Consider the following 22,075-nt stretch of genomic DNA (forward strand, 5'->3'; position numbering starts at 1 on the left):
GTCTTAGCAGCAGTGCTATTCAGATTCTTATATAATAAACAATTAACGAAAATAGCAATTCACTTGTGAACGTGATTGTACAAACAGAGGCAGGGAACGACTGGAGCAGTGGAGCGCCAATCAGAGCACCGCGTGCGCCTACACACCCGCCCCGCACCCCACTAATTGCCCGTTGATACCCAATTTCTGATTTCTGCGCAATAACGGTCAAAGCCAAACTCTCGCCGCGCGTACTGTACCTATTGTATTGTTTTATAAGAAGGTATAGTACGCGACAGCTCGAGATAGCAATCGGGGAGGGAACGCTCCGCACATACACCCACACAACCCCCGTGCTAACCCAGTGCGGCCGAGCGCGGGTGACGTGCGGGTGTGCGGGGCGTCCCCCGCCTCATACCCCGATTGCCATCTCCACCTGTTGCGGACTATACCTACCTATACTCTAAACGCGGAAAGAAGTTAGTATAGCGCTCTCTCTGTTACGTAAACCCATACAAATGATAGAGACAAAAATCACTGTGGGCGCTAACCATTTTGAGCCACCAACCAAACACAAAAATATTATCAAAAACTTTCGAAATTCAATTCGAAGATGTTTTCAAAAAACATTCGAAATTCAACTTTGGTTGGTGCCTCAAAATGGCTAGCAGACACTGAGATTTTTGCCTTTATCATTTGTATGGGATTAGGTAACTTAGAGAGCGCCATACTAACTTCTTTCCGTGGAAAGAATATAGCTATGGGCAATTCAGCTTTGCAAATGCAAAAAACAAATACCATTAAAAATATAAATGACATTATATTAGGTTTGAGAACAACTGGGTTATAATAATTTCAAGTGTTAGCAGCTAAAATACACTTTACCTACAGTTTACGGCAGAAAATAATGTACATACTTACATCGACCTTTGGAAAGAGATAGCTGTTTTGTAGAGCACTGCCTCTGTCATTGAGACCGACAAAACGTCACATAGCCCATAGGTAGGTATGCCGTGATGAGTGACAGAGACAAAGCTCTACAAAGCCGAATTGTCATTCTAAAAGCCGATGGACATTACTTTCTGTCGCGTACTGTATAAGTCCCGCAAATTGCTAATTCGCGTGGCCGCCATTTAGTGACGTCAACACTAGACTGAAGTTTCGAGCTGATGGTATATTTTTATTTCGGCTGACGTCAAAATGACGTCATTTCGATGCTAATGGGACATGGTTCCAGCGCAATAGCAATTTGTGGGACTTACTGCCGCACTCAGAGTCGTTTAGGTAATCGTTACTTAAGTTTAGTTAAAACGAGACAGAGCTATATCTCTCACATGAATATGTCTCGTTTTAACTCAATCTTAAGTAACGATTAGCTACTCTGAGTACGGCTGTTATGTGGCTGTTATACCTAATATTATTAGTAGGTATGGGATGGGTGTATTTTTCACATTTACGCACTGTCCCTCCACCGAAAAGATCATTATAGTTTGAATGGCTGAATTAATGTTCCGCACACGACGCATCCAATAAAAACAGGGCGAAATGTCATCGGAATGAGGTGGATACCAACATAAATAAAAACTAAATGCCACCTCGGCATTTCTAACCAAAGATATCTATAAAGATGAAATAATTATTAGGTAGGTAGGTTCTAGATGATGCCCGCGACTTTAGGTTTAGGCGCACGGATTTAGGTTTTTAAAAATCCCGTGGGAACTCTTTGTATTCCCGGGATAAAAAGTAGCCTATGTCGTTCCCCGGGATGCAAGCTATATCTGTACCAAATTTCGTCAAAATCGGTTGAACGGATGGGCCGCGAAGGCTAGCAGACAGACAGACAGACACACTTTCGCACTTATAATATTAGTATGGATAAGTTCCGCAAATTGCTATTACGCTGGAACCATGTCTCATTAACATCGAAATGACGTCATTTGACGTAGGTATAATATTTAAGTCAAAATATACCATCAGCTCGAAACTTCAGTCTAGTGCTGACGTCACTAAAATGGCGGTCATGCGCATTAGCAATTTGCGGGACTTATTTTTGGACATTTTGCGAACTTTAAAACCCTAAAAACTGGACAAGTGCGAGTTGATCTTGCGTGCAGAGGGTTCCGTATGGTGAATATGTAAGTTTGTACGCACAATATGGAGAGTTATACTTATACCATGTCATTTTGAGACCGTAAAAACCATTGTAAAGGACTATTTTCTGTACTTTTTAAGAATTTGTCTCAGTAGATTCGGAGATAAGGGGGAATGGTCAAATTGTCATCTACTTATTTCCATAAACTTTAAAACTATTAATTTTATAAATATAAAAAAAATTGAGATCCTCAGAACAAGCCGCTTTATTCAATATGACACACGGTACAGTTTGCACAACTTTTTTTTTCATTTTCTAATCTGCGCGCCCCCAAAATTATTGTCCCCATATTCAACAAAATTCATATTAAGTTACACACATCCATGCTCGGGTCACAGATTTTTTTTAAATGCAATGAAACTATTTGTATGGAAAGAATATTTAAAATTTATGATTAATAAAATGTACCTACAGCCTAAATAATATGCCGGCTTTACTCACGTGTGTAGTCGACGTTAGCCCGACTAGTTTCGAACCCATACGGGGTCCTTTTTCAAGGGAGTCCGTTCGCGCACGTGCCGCAGTTTTGACTCTCACTCACGGTAGTTTAAACGCTAAAATACTTACAGTCTGTTAATAAAAGATTTTAAAAAAAGATGTATGTACAGTACACGGCAGAAAATAATGTACATCGGCCTTTAGAATGACATTTCGGCTTTGTAGAGCGTTGTCTCTGTTACTCATACCTATATTATAAGACGTTTTGTCGGCCTCAACGACAGAGAAAATTCTCTACAAATCCGCTATCTCCTTTTAAATGTCGATGTACATTATTTTCTGCCTAGTATTGTGTTTAACTTTTGAGAACCTAAGTAAATGGTAAATGTTTTCATTTAAGTAGGTTGTAACTAATAAGCTTTGAATGCAAGCGATTATCAGCGATTAAACAATTAATAACCTGGCAACCCTAACCCTTTCTTTGAAGGGATTAACCCGAGGGTCCTCCAAAGCGTTGATTACTACCGGTCCCGATCATTGCAGTTCGACGCCTTTTATACAATACTAGTAAGTAAAGTAAAGTAAAGTAGAAAGTAGAAAGTAAGTATTTTTGATTCCCTTGCCTACACGAATCACGACAGACAGACAACGAAGTAATGCTATAAGGGTTCCTTTTTTTCTCAGATACGGAACCCTAAAAAATCATCATGATCAACCCATCACCGGCTCACTACAGAGCACGGGTCTCCTCTCAGAGTGAGAAGGGTTTTGGCCATAGTCTACCACGCTGGCCATGTGCAGATTGGTAGACTTTACACACCTTTGAGAACATTATGGAGAACTCTCAGGCATCCTCACGATGTTTTCCTTCACCTCTAGAGCACTTAAAACGTACATAACTGCCAAAAGTTGGTGCGTGCGTGCCCGGGATCGAACCCCCGACCTCCGATTAGAAGACGGACGTCCTAACCACTAGGCTATCACAGCAAAAATAGGATAGGTGGGTGGATTGTTTAATCACTTAGGATCAGACAAATACCTACCCATTGTAGAGGCTTAAAATATCTAAATCGTTAGGCCATCCGGACGGTCTAGAGTCTAGACTGTAGATTGAAATCGGCTTAACTAAAAACCGCTGCAGGCTATATAGCCGCCCGGGCCCATTAAGTTATTAGGTTAATGGTTTGTTACGAATACATTATTTTATCAATATAAATAAGGGCTAATTTATAATGAAAACTAGGGTTGCCATCTCCAAAATATGGCAACCAGGACGAGAAGTGAAAACCCAGAATTTTGAGCTTAGAACTCGGACATGTCAACAGTATTTTAAAGTTTTTATTTAGTAAAATAAAAAACAGCCAAGTGCGAGTTGGACTCGCGCACCGAGGGTTCCATGTTTTCCGACATTTTGCACGATAAATCAAAAACTATTATGCATAAAAATAAATAAATATCTGTTTTAGAATGTACACGTGAAGCCCTTCCATATTATACCCCACCACTTGGTATAGTTATCTAACTTTAAAAGTTGAAAATACTAATTATTTTTTTAATACTTTCAGTTTCGGATTTTTCCCTATACGTGTGCTATAAGACCTATCTACCTACCAAATTTTATGATTATATGTCAACAGGAAGTACCCCATAGGTTTCTTGACAGACAGACAACAAAATGATTCTTTAAGGGTTTCGTTTTTCCTTTTGAGGTACGGAACCCTAAAATATAATACCTCACTCTGTAGTCTCTACGACTAAGGCATTCTTGTCTTTTCGGACATAGGGAAGGCACGAATGCTGTTCTATATTCCTGTTTTAGGCGGTTTTTCATCATATATTCTATGTATCATATAAGGGTTAAATAAAAAATACCAGAAAGCTCTCGGCGCGTGATTGTTATCATCAAAACTAATAACTTTTGTTATACGACTTTTCGAAATTCTATGTCATAAGCTAGTATACAAAACAAAAAGGATTTTTTAGGGACTCTGATCGGATGAGTGCGTAACCGCCGTAACGGGCGGTTTCTAGGAGAGAATCTAGGAAAAATATTAAATAAGTATTTGATATTTCACAAAATATCGAGTTAAAAAAAGTTGTAGGACAAAAGTTGTTAGTTTTAGTGATAACAATTGTTGCGTGCCGAGAGCTTTCTGGTTTTTTTTTATTTAACCCTGTATAACACCACGAACAGATGGGTTATGCAATAAAAATAATACTTATGAAACAACTACCAATAAGTAATTTTACGTAACAGATTATAAATAATAAAATTATCGAGCTTACGTAAAACAGCACTTGAATTAAGCACTCTTGAAAGCGATTATAATAATCGGCGCCGCGCGTGCCCTGTTCAAATTAGGGCGCGCGTACAAACACTGAGGTAGGGATGCAACAAGATATCGAAAAACGGATAAATATCGATATATCGAAGCTTATGATATCCATAATTACCGATATCGAATAAACTCAATAACATCGTAAGCCGTAAAGATTATCGAAATTAACAAAATTACAATTAAATAAAAAGCCGACTTCTAAAACCACTACAAAATAAAAAATAACTTTTGTTTCTACACGACGCGTATGGATGTTGAAGTCGGACGAGCTTCACGCTTTGATTTCTAGTTTCTGTTATTATGCTCGCCCGACTTCATACACACATACACGTGTAGAAACAAAAGTTATTTTTTACTTTGTAGTGGTTTGGAAGTCAGTTTTTTAATATATTTTTTATTTTAAGCTTTTTAGTGTACCTAAGTAGTCATTGCTTAGAACCTAAATTATCAATTTTTCTGTTATATATTGCTGTTATTGGCAACATTTGTTTTGTCTAAAAATATTGATGCCCTGCTAGATCTTAAAAATATATAGTGATTGGTCTCTGCTCTAATGTCTGTAATATAATCCGTGGTGAGTGCAATGACTAAACTACGGAACGTGCCCTAGTGACTCATGCGAAGCTATGGCACGCAACCAGTGTAAGTTCCAATTTTTTTGATTATTTACTTAAGTTTTTTTTTTTTTTTTTTTTTATTCAGATACAAGTTAGCCCTTGACTGCAATCTCACCTGATGGTAAGTGATGATGCAGTCTAAGATGATAGCGGGCTAACCTGGAAGGGATATGGCAGTTTTTATTAAACCCGTACCCCTTTGGTTTCTACACGGCATCGTACCGGAACGCTAAATCGCTTGGCGGCACGGCTTTGCCGGTAGGGTGGTAACTAGCCACGGCCGAAGCCTCCCACCAGAAACCTAAGTAAACCTAAAAAACTTACCGAATAAAAGTTTTGATGATAATAGATCGATATATTATTAATTCGTATTCGATATTTTATAAGCCTTGCATCCCTACACGGAGGTAACCGACGGCGATTTACTAAATTAAAACTACCGACCACCACCGCTTCGCTTTGTAAACATAATTGTTTTAATAGATTCTTCTTCACCCCGTTGTTTACTCGGACAGTTGAGCGATCGTTCAGAAGTCCTAATAGGTACTTAGTTACTTACTTATAACTTTTTATGTCCATCGTTCAGAAAAGGCAGTTATAATTGAAATGTCTTCTCATATTAAACTTGCGCGGGAACACAGGCCACAACGCGTTGAGCCTTATCCAGAGATTTTAGTTTTTAAAAAGCCTAACTGCTACATTGATTTGATTAGGGCACAATTGCTATTGCATGCACTTAATCAAAATGATGACCTAAACATTCTTTAAAAAAAAAAAAACACCAGAGTATCTAATATCGCTTAGTCTCGACATCGTAACCAAAAATTCACGGTTTTCGGATTTTTTTCTTTGTGCCATAACGCTATAAGACATTGCTACCTGCCAAATTTCATGATTCTAGGTTAACGTGAAGTAACCTATAGGTTTTGATTCACTTTGTCTTAATAGATACGACAGACAGACAGACAGATAGAGAACGAAGTGATCCTATATGGTTCCCTTTTTCCTTTTAAGGTAAGGACCCCTAAACATGATTCTTTAGCACACTTCAAGATACAATTCCCAAGTAACCCCAGATTACAAAGTCTTCCAATCACAAAGACGAATCGCTTAATCCTCAAAATGCACATTAAAGACAAACACGGGTTACTGAGACCCGTTAACATCCAGCTCACGTACATAATCGAGTAATCGGTACCGAGTTACACGACACAATTGTCCAATTGATGTGCTATATTCATCGCCATCATCATCATCATGACCCATCATCGGTCTGTTAAACAGATTCTTGTTTGTTAGAAAAATAATTGCTTAAGTTGATCTAAGATATCTTTGCTTAAAATGCATAAGTATAAGTAACTCCAAAAAGTTAGAGGTATCCACCACCCTCGAATAGGAGTCCAAATAGTGCGCTCCAAAGTTTCAAAGCAACACTGGCTCAAAGCTTTGTTTAAAAATCTTTAAACCCCTGTAACTTAAAATATAAAAATAATTCAATTTAATAAATAAAATAATTATATATAATATATAAATATAAATATTAAATTTAAAAAAATTAATATAATAAATACAGTGATTAAATATATAAGTTATTTTATTTATTAAATATAAGAAAAATCACAACTTTTTTAGAATAGTAGGTAGTAGAAGTAATGCACCAAGTTTAAAACCTAACATAAGTACCACACAACTAAACAAAACCAATACCTTACTGCCTTTCAAGACTAGACGGCAAAACTTTACTTTGATCATTTAAAACGGCACGTGACCGATAAAATACGTGTAGTGCTATACTACACACACCTCCGAGCTACCACACAACAGTGATTTATACCGACATCAAGTGGTCCAATTGAATCGTCTGCCAAAGCACCCATTATCTACGTGCTCGGGGTGTTAACCAACCCCTTGCGAAGTTGTCGCTTTCCTGTTGTTCTTTTTGGATTGTCTCCGTGTTTTTGCGACCGTGATGTGCGTAGAATCTTATAAATAAGTTTTTAAAATATTGTTACAGCTTCTGGAAACTACATCCCTACTTTTTAGGGTTCCGTACCTCAAAAGGAAAAACGGAACCCTTATAGGATCAGTTTGTTGTCTGTCTGTCAAGAAACCTACAGGGTACTTCCCGTTGACCTGGAATCATGAAATTTGGCAGGTAGGTGGGTCTTATAGCTGGCTTTAGGGGAAAAATCTGAAAACCGTGAATTTGGGGCTAGATCACCCAAAAAAAATTGTGGTCGTGAACTAATAATTAGTATTTTCAATATTCGAAGTAAGATTATCAAGTGGGGTATCATTTGAAAGGGCTTTACCTGTGCATTCTAAAACAGATTTTTATTTATTTTTATGCATCATAGTTTTTGAATTATCGTGCAAAATGTCGAAAAAATACGACTGTAGTACGGAACCCTCAGTGTGCGAGCCTGATTCACACTTGGCCGGTCGGCATTGGATAGGTCTTTCAAAAATATTGCGTATTTTTAAAAAAAAACCCCTGCCAGCTAAATGGTTCCTGCTATCTGAATGGTTGTTTTGGATATATCTAACTTTTATGTCTTTAGGATCAGTGGTTTAGGCTGTGCTTTGATATATAAGTCAGTCAGTCAGTCAGGACTTTGAAATTTATAGATTAGTAAGTAGGTATATACCTAGGTAGGAAGGTATAGGCGCAAGCTGTCGTGCAAAGTGCCTGAGGCTAGGGGAGTAGGTACATCCTCGGATGAGCCCACTGGGCATCGCACAAGAGAGGCATCGGCGCATGTTCGTAAAACTTCCCGTATGGGCTGTGGATAGCCACCGAGACGGTTTTAGTGAGTAGACATCCCACATAACCCGATCTCTCCTCACATACCGGATTCAGCACAAGGTTAGTATGAAAGAAATTTGTTTGGAAATTCCTCAATAAACATATGTACTTGGATTCTTTTGCTAAGCGCACTTCTCATTTTCTTCATCAGTAAATTGTAGCGGTACGAATCCGTGGTGGGCAGTGGCGGATTTGCCCTAAGGCCCAGTAGGCCCGGGCCTAGGGCGGCCATTCCTTGCGATAAAAAATTCACTGATGTTATGATAAAAGTTGGTAAATAATATGATGAGTGCTGAAAAGAGGGCGGCTGGTACCTACTTACTACATGTTCTAGGGCGGCCAGGACTGGAAATCCGCCACTGGTGGTGGGTCACTACTTATAAATAAATAAAACGACATAAACGTTTCTCAAAGATGCAATTTAATACCTCAAGTATTGGAGCGGTCGTATTATGGCGACATTGAAGCCAAACGGAGCTGAATTGGATCCAATTTGAAAAGTTGGACGAGAATTTTTCCAATCACATCCCCGACGTAATCCGCGATTAGACTCTCTTTTTAAGTTACTTAGTGGTTCTCGAGTTAAAAAGGTAAAAAAATGCATGAAATGAAATACCTAAGGTTTTCGACGACCTCCCTGGCGCAGTGGCAAGCGCTGTGGTCTTATTAGTGGGAGGTCCCGGGTTCGATTCCCGGCAGGGGTTTGGAATTTTATTATTTCGAAATTTGTGGTCTGGTCTGGTGGGAGGCTTCGGCTATGGCTAGTTACCACCCTACCGGCAAAGCCATGTCTTCAAGCGATTTAGCGTTGCGATGCGATGCCGTGTCGAAACCAAAGGTGTATGGGTTTAATAAATACTGCCATACTCCTGTTATAGCCCGCTTCCATCTTAGACTGCATTATCACTTACCACCAGGTGAGATTGCAGTCAAGGGCTAACTTGTATTGGAATAAAAACCTACTAAAGATATTTTTATTTTATTTTTAGATTTTAGCTAGATGACCCGCCCCGCTCGTGGAATTACTGAAAATTTCTTATTGGAAGTCTACGTAAAGGAAAACTCACATGCCCAACTTAATAAACCATACTAAGTAATACCTGTTTATAAATTCGAAAGTGTCTATGTCTGTTTACTAGCTTTTCACAGCCCATCCGTTCAACCGATTACGATGGCAGTTTAACAGAGATCGTTTGTATCTCGGGAAAAACGTAGCCTACTTTTGGTCTCGAAAAATCAAAAAAATCCTAGGGATTTTGTAACAACCTAATCCACGTGAACGAAATCGTGGAAATCATTATCTTGTTTCCTCACGATGTTCACCGTTAAAGCAAGTGATATTTAATTGCTTACAACGCATATAACTCCGGAAAATTAAACGTGCGTGCCCAGTATCTAACCTCTGACTTCCCGATTTGGAGGCGGGCGTCTCAACCACTATCACGACTTTTTTCTTTCACATAATTCAGTCGAAAATTACACAGGAACGCAAAAAATACCGATTGTAGTTACGTCCAACCTTAGCTTCCAACAAATAATTAATTCATTGATTAATTCAAATTCAGTTCCGAACATTCGCCATTTAAGTTTCCAACTGTCACATCCCTGGAGACGTTATTTTGTACAAAATGGCCGCCGCTAGCACATTGCACGTCGTAAACTCTGTAATTACTGCCGTGCGGAATTCAAATCGACTTCATTTCGGTTTTAAATAAGAGAAAATGTTTAATTTAGCACTGATCGGATTCCGTGCTCCAATTAATGGGGGATTTTCATTTTGCGCCGCTGAAATTTAACAATTTTTTTTGTATAGGTACTTAACTACTTAAGTGAGTATTTATCTTTGAATAAGCGATGCTTTTGAATTGGTTTCTTTTAGTTTGTTTTTAGAGTTCACTATGTTTCTCTTCACAGGTCATACACCTTACTCTTTCATCTAATTTTTAAATAGATCTTAAGTCCCTGGGAGTTGCTAGATATATTATCATATACCTAATATCGTGGAATTGGTGTTCCTTGCAATTACAACGAACAGACATACATATGTCCAGTTGTAGACCTTTAACAGATTGAGATGACGCCTATTTTTTTATTTTTAGGATTTCGTACCCCAAAACGAAAAAGGAACCCTTATAGGATCACTTCGCTGTCTGTCTGCCGGACTGTCCATCTGTCCGTCTATCGTGTTTGTCAAGAAAACCTATAGGGTACTTCCCGTTGCCCTAGAATCATGAAATTTGACAGATAGGTAGGTCTTACAGCGCAAGTAAAGAAAAAATCTTAAAACCGTGAATTTGTGGTTTCATCACAAAAATACTTAATTTAAATGTGTTCATGAACAAATAATTAGTATTTTCAATTTTGATTCATTTTGAACTGACCTACTTCGGACAGCTAACGAAATAAAACTTAAAAACCTAAGTAAGTAGGTAGGTACCTAGGTACTTTCAGGTGAACTTTATCATTCCATTGTTTTAATTTATAGCGTCGGTTGGCAAAGCGGAAAAGCAGAAAAAAGTGAAATGTAAACGCCAGATGGCAGATGGACAAATCCAAATTATTTCGACTTAAAATCTTATAGTGTTTAAAAATTCTTTTATATTGCGGTATCTTGCGGTATACATACGGGGTGTAACCAAAACGCTAACAAAAACGAAGACAGGTGATAGTACTGATGATTACTGATATGTTACCAAAAAAAACCGCGAAAAAATAAATAAAAGCTTCTATTCTTTTGTAAAAGTTTACGATATATTGCAAATAAAACATCTGACTGATGACGCCAGAGGGCAACGAACGTTACGTTAGTAGGTCACTCGGAGTCAATGCCGCGTCGTAAGCGGGGCAGTGACCCGAGTTTTGCACGCTATATAAAAAAAACATTGCGGGTTTGAAAAATACTAAATTACTAAAACTGCAAATTGAGGCAAATGGTTATTGGTATTGGATTGTGTTTAGGTAGTAACAATAACACTTAGTTTTTGCGAGCGTTCTGGTTACACCCTGTATAAATAGAGTTTAAAAATCATCCTCATTAAAGCTGCAACAAATGATTACAAATGCAACTACTGTAGTGTAGGCAGACGCTGAAGATGTTCCTGTATACTCGTAGTTACCCAGGATATCATCAATAACAAATCCGTCGCATTGTCCGTCCTTGGAGCGTGTAATTAACTGCCACCCGAGCAGAGCGGGCAGTCCCGGGGGAGCGTGCATATGCCGTTACGTCATATGCGCTCATTCAATTAACTATTGCCTGAGGACGTCGAGGCGTAGAGGTATTGGTGTGTGTTTGTACCTCATGTTTATGGGAATTATTTATTTATGACTATTTCGAATACTAAAACTATTTTTAAAACATTTTTTGAGGAGTATTGCCATGAATTTGAGTGCGAATATGATGGAACGAATGAGGGACCTAAATATTTTTCAAATATACTTACGTGAAAACACCATAAATGTGAAACAAACTACCGTCCGTACCGTATGAGATGATATTCTGATTCCACATATTTTAATTTTTATTTACATATTATTTTCAATGGATTTTGTATGAATAAAAATTGGCAGGCAAATTTCTAACTAGGACGTCACAATATTATGGTGGACACAATTTCCCTTTCTTAGTTTGGATGAGATTTATTTAATTTTCATATGGGCCTACGTCGTAGCGTTTTATAGCATACAGCGTAATGCTGAATCTTTTTTTCGTGTTGTGCCTCACGTCATAACATATTACGTAAGTACTTAGTTGTAGTACTTGTTCCGACGCATCTTCTGCATGAAGCATTTTGGCTTTAATAGTTAATACTCAAGTGGAGACAGCACCGGGATAACCAACTCGTAGGTTATAAGTAAGTATATCATGTGATGTGTGGCTCAATTTAAAAAGAAACCATTTTTCTTCTTTCTTTTCTTTTACAACCCGCTAAACCTGTAAAAATTGAGACTCACCACATCTTTGGCCTGGTCATCTTCAGTGGTCTCGATGTCAACGCTTTCGTCGCTGTCACGATCACTCTTCGACGACCGGGCGGGTGACGAGGGCACTGAAGACCGTATTGGTGACTGAAGGGGGGAACGGAGTGGCGACCGGGTTTGTCTTGGTGATGTTGTTGGTGATCTACACAATAAGAGCCTTCTAAAATATGGTCATCGGGCACTACACAAAGATAAATTTCATGCTATAAACCTCAATACTATAAATAATCATAAACATACTATGGATTTTCAAATGACTAAATATATGCATGGTGGCCTCATAATGCTTTGTTTAGGAACTTGGCTCTATAGCCAAGTTCCTAAACAAAGCATTATGAGGCACAAAAGCCAATAATAAAGAGAAGAAATGGAATTCATGACAACTACTCAAAATAATCTTATTATATAAAACGAAAAGGTGACTAACCGACAGATCTATCAACGCACAGCTCAAAAAACTGGACGTATCTGGTTGAAATTTGGCATACAGATAGCTATTATGACGTAGACATCTGCTAAAAAAAGGATTTTTGAAAATTCAACCTCTAAGGGGGTGAAATAGGGGTTTGAAATTTGTGTAGTCCGCGCGGATGAAGACGCGACGCTAGTTGTATTATATAGAGACATGAGCATTTTTCTTCGACTTCATTTGTATAACAAAATTATCGATTTTATTTCATGCCGATTTATTTATTTTTCATCGATTAGGTACACTTCTCATTTTATTTATAATACATTTTTGGGGTAATTTTTTGAAGACAAAAATTCTAGTCCTTACCGATTTGGTGACCGTTGTGGTGAAACTACAGGTGACAGTTGCGGTGACTCCAGTCGATGTGAACGCACCGGACGGAACGCTCGGGGTTCTTCTATTGCACTGACTCCACTAAGGGCTGTGAGAGCACCTGTAGTAACCAACCTATTAAGTAACTAACTTAAGTTATAATGACTTAAAATAACTGGCTCGGCAATCCACACTATATACGGATTATAACAGCTCACTTCTTGTTTCTGGTTTTTCTGACCAAATTTAATACAGAGATAGCTTATATCCTGGAGATGGACATATAATATTTATCTCGGATGGGTAACCTAAAAGTTCTTTTAAAATAACTGATTAGGTATAAGTAGATCAAGTTACAGGTATCATTATCTAATGAGTATAACACTTGGCATCTTGCTGTAAATCTTGCTGACATCAATGCAAACGGTCCAGCAAGTAAAAAAATAAATATTAAATTTTTCATATTGCCCTTTTTCTTAAGCAAATAAAGTCTAGTGTAGTCCTATATTATTATAGTCTATTCTAGAGGTATTTCCAAATAGATTAGCCATATTGTTTGAGTGTAAATAAAATTACCGCAGGGAAAATAAAGGAAAAATCTTTTACGAGGGCGAAGTTTCAGAGTTTACTAGAAATCTTACCAGGAGACCATAAAGTGGGTTTTAGCCAAGGTATCGCATACGGCAGCGGCAGTCTCGCTCCCCACACGTAATCAGCCAGCCTTGGTACAGGAGTGTGCGCACTGGGAGGACTGGCTGCGGTGCGTTTGGCCTCTGGGTCCACCTCCGGCCTGCGAATAGGTACCCTTCTGTGGCACGATTATAAACCGAACTTGGCGAAACTATGTCATAACTCATAGGCAATCAAGCTACAGGGTGTAACCAGAACGCTAGCAAAAACTTAGCATTATTGTTATACTACCTAAACACAATCCAATACCAATAGCCATTTGCCTCATTTTGTAGATTTAGTGATTTAGTATTTTTCAAACCCGCAGTGTATAGCGCATAAAACTCGGGTCAATGCCCTGCGTACGATGTGGAATTAACTTCGAGTGGCCTACTTATACAACGTTCGTTGGCTTCTAGCGTCATTCAGATGGTGTATTTGCAATATATCGTAAACTTTTACAAAATTATAGGTTTTTTATACATTTTTTCAAGATTTTTTTTTGTGATATCATATCAATAATCACCTGTCTTCGTTTTGCCAGCATTCGGATTACACCCTGTATATTACATTTGCCGTGAAGATCTTTGTACTATGGAGGCTTAGTATTAAAAAAATCTTACAATAGATTCATCTGTTGATAGCCTTTGGCTCATTTTTAGGGTTCCGTACCTCAAAAGGAAAAACGGAACCCTTATAGGATCACTTTGTTGTCTGTCTGTCTGTCTGTCTGTCAAGAAACCTACAGAGTACTTCCCGTTGACCTAGAATCATGAAATTTGGCAGGTAGGTAGATCTTATAGCTGACATTTGGGGAAAAATCTGAAAACCGTGAATTTAGGTTAGATCACACAAAAAAAATTAAATTGTGGTCATGAACTAATAATTAGTATTTTCAACTTTCGAAGTGAGTGACTATTTTATCAAGTGGGGTATCATATGAAAGGTCTTCACCTGTACATTCTAAAACAGATTTATATTTATTTTTATGCATCATAGTTTTTGAATTCTCGTGCAAAATGTCGAAAAAATACGACTGTAGTACGGAACCCTCATTGCGCGAGCCTGACTCGCACATGGCCGGTTTTCGAGTAAAAGATCATCCTGGCTGTTCAGAATAGAATTATTTTGCAGCCAGTATTCACGTGGGCAACATTTATACAATAATGTAGATTAAGGTACTTATAGGAGCTTTTAGTTTATTTTTATTTTTGAGGCACGTAATAACGTTTATTACTGAGGCACGTAATCTTGGTGTGATAATGGACGAAAATCTCCGATTTGAAAAGCATGTACTTAACACAGTAAGAAACTGCTTTTACCGTCTCAAGGTCTTGTATCGAATAAGACCTTTTATTAAAACAGATGTGCGCATTCAACTATGTGAATCTTTAGTTTTATCTAAGCTGAACTACGTAGACATTGTCATCGGTCCACGATTACTAGCTCGCACTAAGAATCTTATCCAAAAGGTACAAAATGCTTGCGCTCGTTACTGTTTTCAAATACCACCCCGTACTCACGTCACGCCATTCTTAAATAATGCTGGAGTTATGAAAATGGAGTACCGGAGACAGTTACACTTTGCCGTTTTATTATTTGGGGTTATAAAATACCAAGTTCCTCAGTATCTATACCATAAACTGCAGTGGGCAAGTGATATTCATACCACTCACCATACCAGGGCAGCTGCATATTTAATCCTTATGCCGCGTCATGCATCTGCGGCTTTCAGAGGTAGTTTTAAGTATAATGCAACGAAATGTTGGAATAACCTTCCTCCACCTTATAGAAACCTTCAGACTTCTGGCGCTTTTAAAGTAAAATTCAAAAAACATCTTTTAAATATTCAAAAGTTACAGATTTAGTCAAAATTTATTTAATTTATTTATCTTACCAAACTTTACTTTCTCATCCACACCTTGCGAGCTATTTTATTTTATTTTATTTTTTCTTTATTATACTTACAAAAAAAAAAACTATCGTACAATTTTCCTATTCTTACAATTTACAACATCTATTTCAATGTATTATTTCTTATTTCTTCTTTTATGTCCTATATCACTTTAAATTTAAAAACTGTAAACACTTTTCATTTTATTTATCCATTTACTCGCCAACTTTATGTATTCTATGCCACTGACGTTTAGGTAATATTTAAAAGGCGGTCACTGAAAATCAGCGTTGGGGCAACTGGTACCTCAGATATTTGCTCTAGAGGTTTGTGTCTGAGGGGCCCGACGTCTCAACACAAGCTGAGTGGCCTACCTGTTCGAGGTGTTGCACTGCTGTACAGGACGATATTGCCTACACCATGTACCACCTATATACCTCGAATAAACATTATTCTATTCTATTCTATTCTATTCTATTATAGGTAACATTATAAAGCCACGTTTACAAAACTAGATAAATCATTTAATTATTATTATTATCCTCCTCATTGCATCGTTCATTTATTACTAAGGATTGTGGCTCTAATTTAATACAACTATTTTAATCATTTTTTTTAAAATTCAGATACAAGTTAGCCCTTGACTGCAATCTCACTTGGTGGTAAGTGATGATGCAGTCTAAGATGATAGCGGGCTAACCTGGAAGGGGTATGGCAGTTTTTATTAAACCCATTCCCCTTTGGTTTCTACACGGCATCGTACCGGAACGCTAAATCGCTTGGCGGCACGGCTTTGCCGGTAGGGTGGTAACTAGCCACGGCCGAAGCCTCCCACCAGACCAGACCACAAATTTCGAAATTATAAAATTCCAAACCCCTGCCGGGAATCGAACCCGGGACCTCCCACTATTAAGACCTCAGCGCTCACCACTGCGCCAGGGAGGTCGTCAAACGTTTTCAAGTCAGTTGATTTTTTGCAAACTATTGCCATTTGTTTTATCGAGTTTTTAAGGATTTTATTATCGAGAACTTCTGTGCTCTAATTCAAATTTATAAATGCTTAGATTATATTCTCACCTAGCAGCAGACAGCATCCTCTTCCTAGTCCCACCATTGAACATAGCCTTGACATCTTCCCACGCGTGGACCACTTCCACCGGTGGACTACCACTCAGCTTCATATGTCTCCTCCAAGAGTTGAAGTTAGCTGCGTCAGGCTGCACGTACTTGTCACCAGGGCCCACTCGGTGGGAGTGGAAGATGAATTTGTTTGGGGAGAAGAAAAGACCACAGTATGCGCATTTGATACATTTCGCTCTTGAGGAGTTGTACCTACAGAAATAAAATTTATTTAGTTTCAAAAGTCATTTGTTTCAATAAAGGCGCACAACTTGATCAATGATTGGTTTGTTTCATATTATTTTAATTCTTTACTTAGTAAAGTTAATTTTTATAACTCAGTTAAAAAAAGCGTACCTACTTAGCTGTTGGTTAAAGAGTTACCTAGGTAAGCAAGCAAGATTCCGACGAGATGAAAGCAATTGAATGATTTAATTGTATTGATATATCCTTAGGTAATATTAAACTGCACTCCGAATAGACTGGACTTCTTCCATATAAGTAGGTATAATATACCTACTATGGATTTTTAAGTTTTTTTTTTTAATTTGTTCATGTCATAAATTTTACCTGGCTGGTAAAAAAGCACCTCTACATCCCCACGCGCACTCATGATGGACAGCGAACGCAAAATCATCAGGTAGCCGCGGCGGAGCATTATCGCCCAAAAATGACTTGCAGAGCCGCTCAGCCTCCCGACGGGTTATCATGCCTGTTTCAAACCAAAAATAAATAGAACTTAGAACTAGCATACCCGGCGACAGAGCATAAGAAAGCTCGGAGTCACTCAGCGGGCGATGGAGAGAGCTATGCTTGGAGTTTCCCTATACGTGATCAAATCAGAAATGAGGAGATCCGTAGAAGAACTAGAGTAACCGACATAGCTCAACGGGTTGCGAAGCTGAAGTGGCAATGGGCAGGGCACATAGTTCATACAACCGATAGACGTTGGGGTCCCAAGGTGCTGGAATGGCGACCTCGCACCGGAAGACGCAGCGTTGGAAGACCCCCCACTAGGTGGACGGACGACATCAGACGAGTCGCAGGGAGCCGCTGGATCCAGGCGGCGCAAGACGGTGGCGTGTGGAAGTCCCTACAAGAGACCTATGTCCAGCAGTGGACGTCTATTGATTGATGATGATGATGATGATGCTGATGGATACCCGGCGTGGCGTGTGTTACTACGCTAAAAAACTCGAAAACTAAATATTTAATTCCTAAAGGGGTAAAACAGGGGTATGAAATTTGTGTAGTCCTGTGTAGAGATATAAATAGAAAAGTATTGTATACAAGAAGAAGAAACGTATAAGCATTTGTGATACTTATAGACATCCCTTCAATACATTTGTGCGACAGAGCATTAAGTGTAGGTAATCCACTGAGAATTGCTTTAGCGGATGTTCTCGAGATTAGAACTGGTAACAAGTACACACATGTACAATATTTAAGTGTAACTAGGTATGTTAAGAACATAACTACACCATATTATATCACACTAACCCAAATACAGTAGGTACCTACATAGTTACTGCAAAGTAAACTATTATTTTATATAATAAATCTGATCTGCCGAGCTTCTTGCTGGTTCTTTTCGGTGGGAAGGCATTCCGAATTAGTGGCAGATTTCTTGACGATTCAAAAGCACACTTGTAAAAGTTTATTTGTACAAAAACCTTTGTATTTCTATGTCTATTTTGATCAGAAGAACCATGTAGCTTCTATGACCTGCACGATATAATATGATACTCTTTCAGGAAATTTATCTCAAAAACGAACTAAAAAACTACGCAAGATCTACGATATCTACTAGAAATAAGATGAAATAAAAATATCTAAAATATATCTATCTGTTCTGACTTCTGTAGTCAGGGGCCCAGCGCCACTCGGAGGTTATGAAACTGCTTGAGGAGCGTGTTCGCGATCTGAGCAAGACACAATTGCTGCGTACCCTCGATGACAAGTGACATATTGGCACTCATTTTTTTGGGCTACAGCTACACAGTAGGTACTAACCACATCTCCTTGAAGACACGGGCATCGCACCTGCACGCCTCAGTATCTCAAGCTGTACCGGCGTGCACTGAACACAGGTGATGCCCAGCGCCACTCGGCGGTTGTGGATCTCGTTGTAGGATAACTGCTTGAGGAGCGTGTGGGAGATCTGAGCGAGCCACAACCGCTCCATGCTCTTGATAACGAGTGATATATTGGCACTCCTTTTTTTTGGCTACAGCTACACAGTACTTACCACATCTCCTTGAAGACACGGGCATCGCACCTGCTCGCCTCAGGATCTCAAGCTGTACCGGCGTGCACTGAACACAGGTGATGCCCAGCGCCACTCGGCGGTTGTGGATCTCGTTGTAGGAGAACTGCTTGAGGAGCGTGTTGGAGATCTGAGCGAGCCACAACCGCTCCATGCTCTTGATAACGAGTGATATATTGGCACTCCTTTTTTTGGGCTACAGCTACACAGTAGGTACTAACCACATCTCCTTGAAGACACGGGCATCGCACCTGCTCGCCTCAGTATCTCAAGCTGTACCGGCGTGCACTGAACACAGGTGATGCCCAGCGCCACTCGACGGTTGTGGATCTCGTTGTAGGAGAACTGCTTGAGGAGAGTATTGGAGATCTGAGCGAGACACAACCGCTCCGTGCCCTCGATGACGAGCGATACTATCGGCACGCCGTATAGCAGCACTGTTCCGACCTAGATCAAGTAATTAAAATTTTAAAAGAAAAGTAAGGAATACTTTTATTTGAAAGTTGCACACGTCACTTTAACACCTTCACAATTTATTCCAGGGGGATTCCAACATCAATGATTCCATACAACATTTATAAAATATGAGAAAGTGTATTCGTATTGCCTTTTATTGGCTCAACCGCTAAACCAATCTTGAAAAAAGGCACATACCTAGGCCATTAGATACATCATGATTCATGGATATTTGATACTTTTATGCTGGATAATCAAAGTGCCCCTTCACGATTTAAAAAACGTAAATCACACAGACGAAATCGTGGGTATAAACTTACTTGGTTGGGTTTGCTGCTCATTTCCAGGGCCTTGTGTTCTGATCGGGACTTGAGTGACTCTCTTGGCGACAGGGCCAAGTTTGTCGCCTCCATCCTATATAAAGGAAAAAATCTATGTTAAAGTCTTTACAAAGCTAAAGGAAATTGCCTTAACTTCGGGCTTAATGATAATGTTATTAAAAAGTAATAATTTTTCTATATAGAAATTGCAGTATCTATGCCTGTGAGCTGGCGAGGGGATCGTAATTAATTATTGCACAATATCTTTGATACCTAACCCTAATATAGGTTTTCCCGCAATTTTTAATACTTTTTAGTAAGGGAATAATTTTGCTTATTAGTAACAAAAAGTTATCTAATTTGTAGAAAGTCTGTATTGTCGTAATCACAGCGCACGGCAGTGTACCAACAAGTTCAAATAATTATGGGTTTACCATAACAATTAAAACAAATAGCCACATTTATCCGTAATAACCAATTCGAGCGGACAAAATAAGTCATTGTACCAAACCGAATGGCATATTTTGCCGGACAATAAACTGCAGGCGAGAAAACTGGTAAATTGTAACAAAAGCGATGGTTTTGTACACAAATAACGTGTGAATTTAGTGTATCGGATATCAATTGGGCATATTAAGGGCGAAGGGCGATAATGTATGGAGCGACGCCCTTGCGAGGGTTGGTCTTCGCCGTTGCCTCAGCGTTTGTAAACAATTTATTTTGTTGTAGGATTTCAAATGCCATATTTTGTCATTAAAAGCATGTTTTAAAAATAAAATAATGAAGTAACGATATAAAATCAGATAAACTGTATTTTCCCCAGTACTTTAAGAGATAGGCAATGAAGACCAATGCTATGTTCAAGTATAATCTAAATAAAAGGTTTAAGATATGTCTAGAATAAAGCTTAGGCTTGCTTTGTACCTCGGAGTATGGAATTTGTATACTCACTTATATTTTTGATTAGGACTTATTATTTTGATTACCTAGACTACCCGCGACTTCGTCCGCGTGTATTTAGGTTTTTCAAAAATCTTGCGGGTACTCTTTGATTTACCGAGATAAAAAGATGTCACTCTTCATTTCAAATTCGATTACATTCCAAAAATTTAAATATTAACTTTTAATCTATACATTAACATGTCCAACATAGACTATTTGGTAGGTAGGTACAAATCATAAATAAATCTTAAATTTTCTTAGTTTCTAAATAAAACTGCTGACAGACAGACAGACGAGCAAATACAGAGGTCATTCCATCCGTGAAACGTTTTTGAAATATTACGGAACGGTAAAACGAATTTTTGAATCCGTTCCAATAAAATATTAATGATGTAATTTAGATTACCATAAGACATTATTAAAAATGTGATCCAACTTAGCGACCCTCCATTCAAAGAGACATCATTTAAAAGTTAACAAAACATGTCAGTTTCTAATAAATCACCACTTGATATTTTTTGGTCGCCCCTAACTTAAAAACAAACAGAGGGGCGCTTCGTGGTTCCAAATTTTAAGGGTTGCTAACTTTAAACTTCAGTACAATCGATTATAAATCAATATGAGTACTCAAATAAATAAAATTAAAATGTCAGTGTTTAAGTAATTGCCTTTTATTAAGTTCATAATTATTATGACTTTCCTGCCGGCTGTTCTCAGTAAACTTTGCTTTTCGAGACGGCAGAATCTTGACTTGTCACAAGCGCCATAAGTTCACCTTAATATATTATGAAATAAATATTTTTTATTTTCATTTTCTATAACATTTTTAAATTTAATTTTTTGAGCTGTCAAACCTCGTGACTTTAGCTGCCAGTCGTGAGCCTAGTGTTTAAATATTTAGGGTGCACTAAAATTTAGAGTATTTAAATGTAAAACTCATGTTCCATCCTTTATTAGCGATATTAAAAAGGAAAGGATGCAGACACTCAAAATTTAGTTTAGAGAAAGACAACAGAATTGGCGCCATTGGCGTACCTACTCCTAGCACAAGCTTTTTGCTTAGTTGGAGGGGAAAGGGGAATATTAGTCAAAACAAGGCTAATATTCTTTAAAAAAAATTATAATATGGATTCCATCGATTTTGTAGTTGTGCACAGCCCTAATCCAACCAGCAGTGATCATTAGGGGGTGTGACTAGTTAATTTGTGCCACCCCTGTCCACGGAGGAGCCAAATTGATTACGTTAAATGGCATTACATTATAGTAATGATTGCATATGTTACATTTCGTTGCCTTGTGGTGATTTTCTGAAT

General features: G+C 38.4%; 1 protein-coding gene across 1 annotated transcript in view; it reads right to left on the reverse strand.

Moving 5' to 3' along the window:
- Window positions 1–22,075, reverse strand: part of fuss (SKI family transcriptional corepressor fussel) — a 36,094-nt gene that overhangs the window by 4,912 nt on the left and 9,107 nt on the right. Inside the window, exons 2-8 of the mRNA XM_034977353.2 lie at window positions 19,821–19,914; window positions 19,266–19,491; window positions 17,349–17,490; window positions 16,737–16,991; window positions 13,738–13,904; window positions 13,091–13,217; window positions 12,286–12,454 (exon numbers count right to left, since the gene is read on the reverse strand). Coding sequence (XP_034833244.1) covers window positions 12,286–12,454; window positions 13,091–13,217; window positions 13,738–13,904; window positions 16,737–16,991; window positions 17,349–17,490; window positions 19,266–19,491; window positions 19,821–19,914 — 1,180 coding nt within the window. The remainder of the gene's footprint in view (window positions 1–12,285; window positions 12,455–13,090; window positions 13,218–13,737; window positions 13,905–16,736; window positions 16,992–17,348; window positions 17,491–19,265; window positions 19,492–19,820; window positions 19,915–22,075) is intronic.

The sequence above is a fragment of the Maniola hyperantus genome, chromosome 17, assembly GCF_902806685.2.
Source record: "Maniola hyperantus chromosome 17, iAphHyp1.2, whole genome shotgun sequence".
Lineage (NCBI taxonomy): Eukaryota > Metazoa > Arthropoda > Insecta > Lepidoptera > Nymphalidae > Maniola > Maniola hyperantus.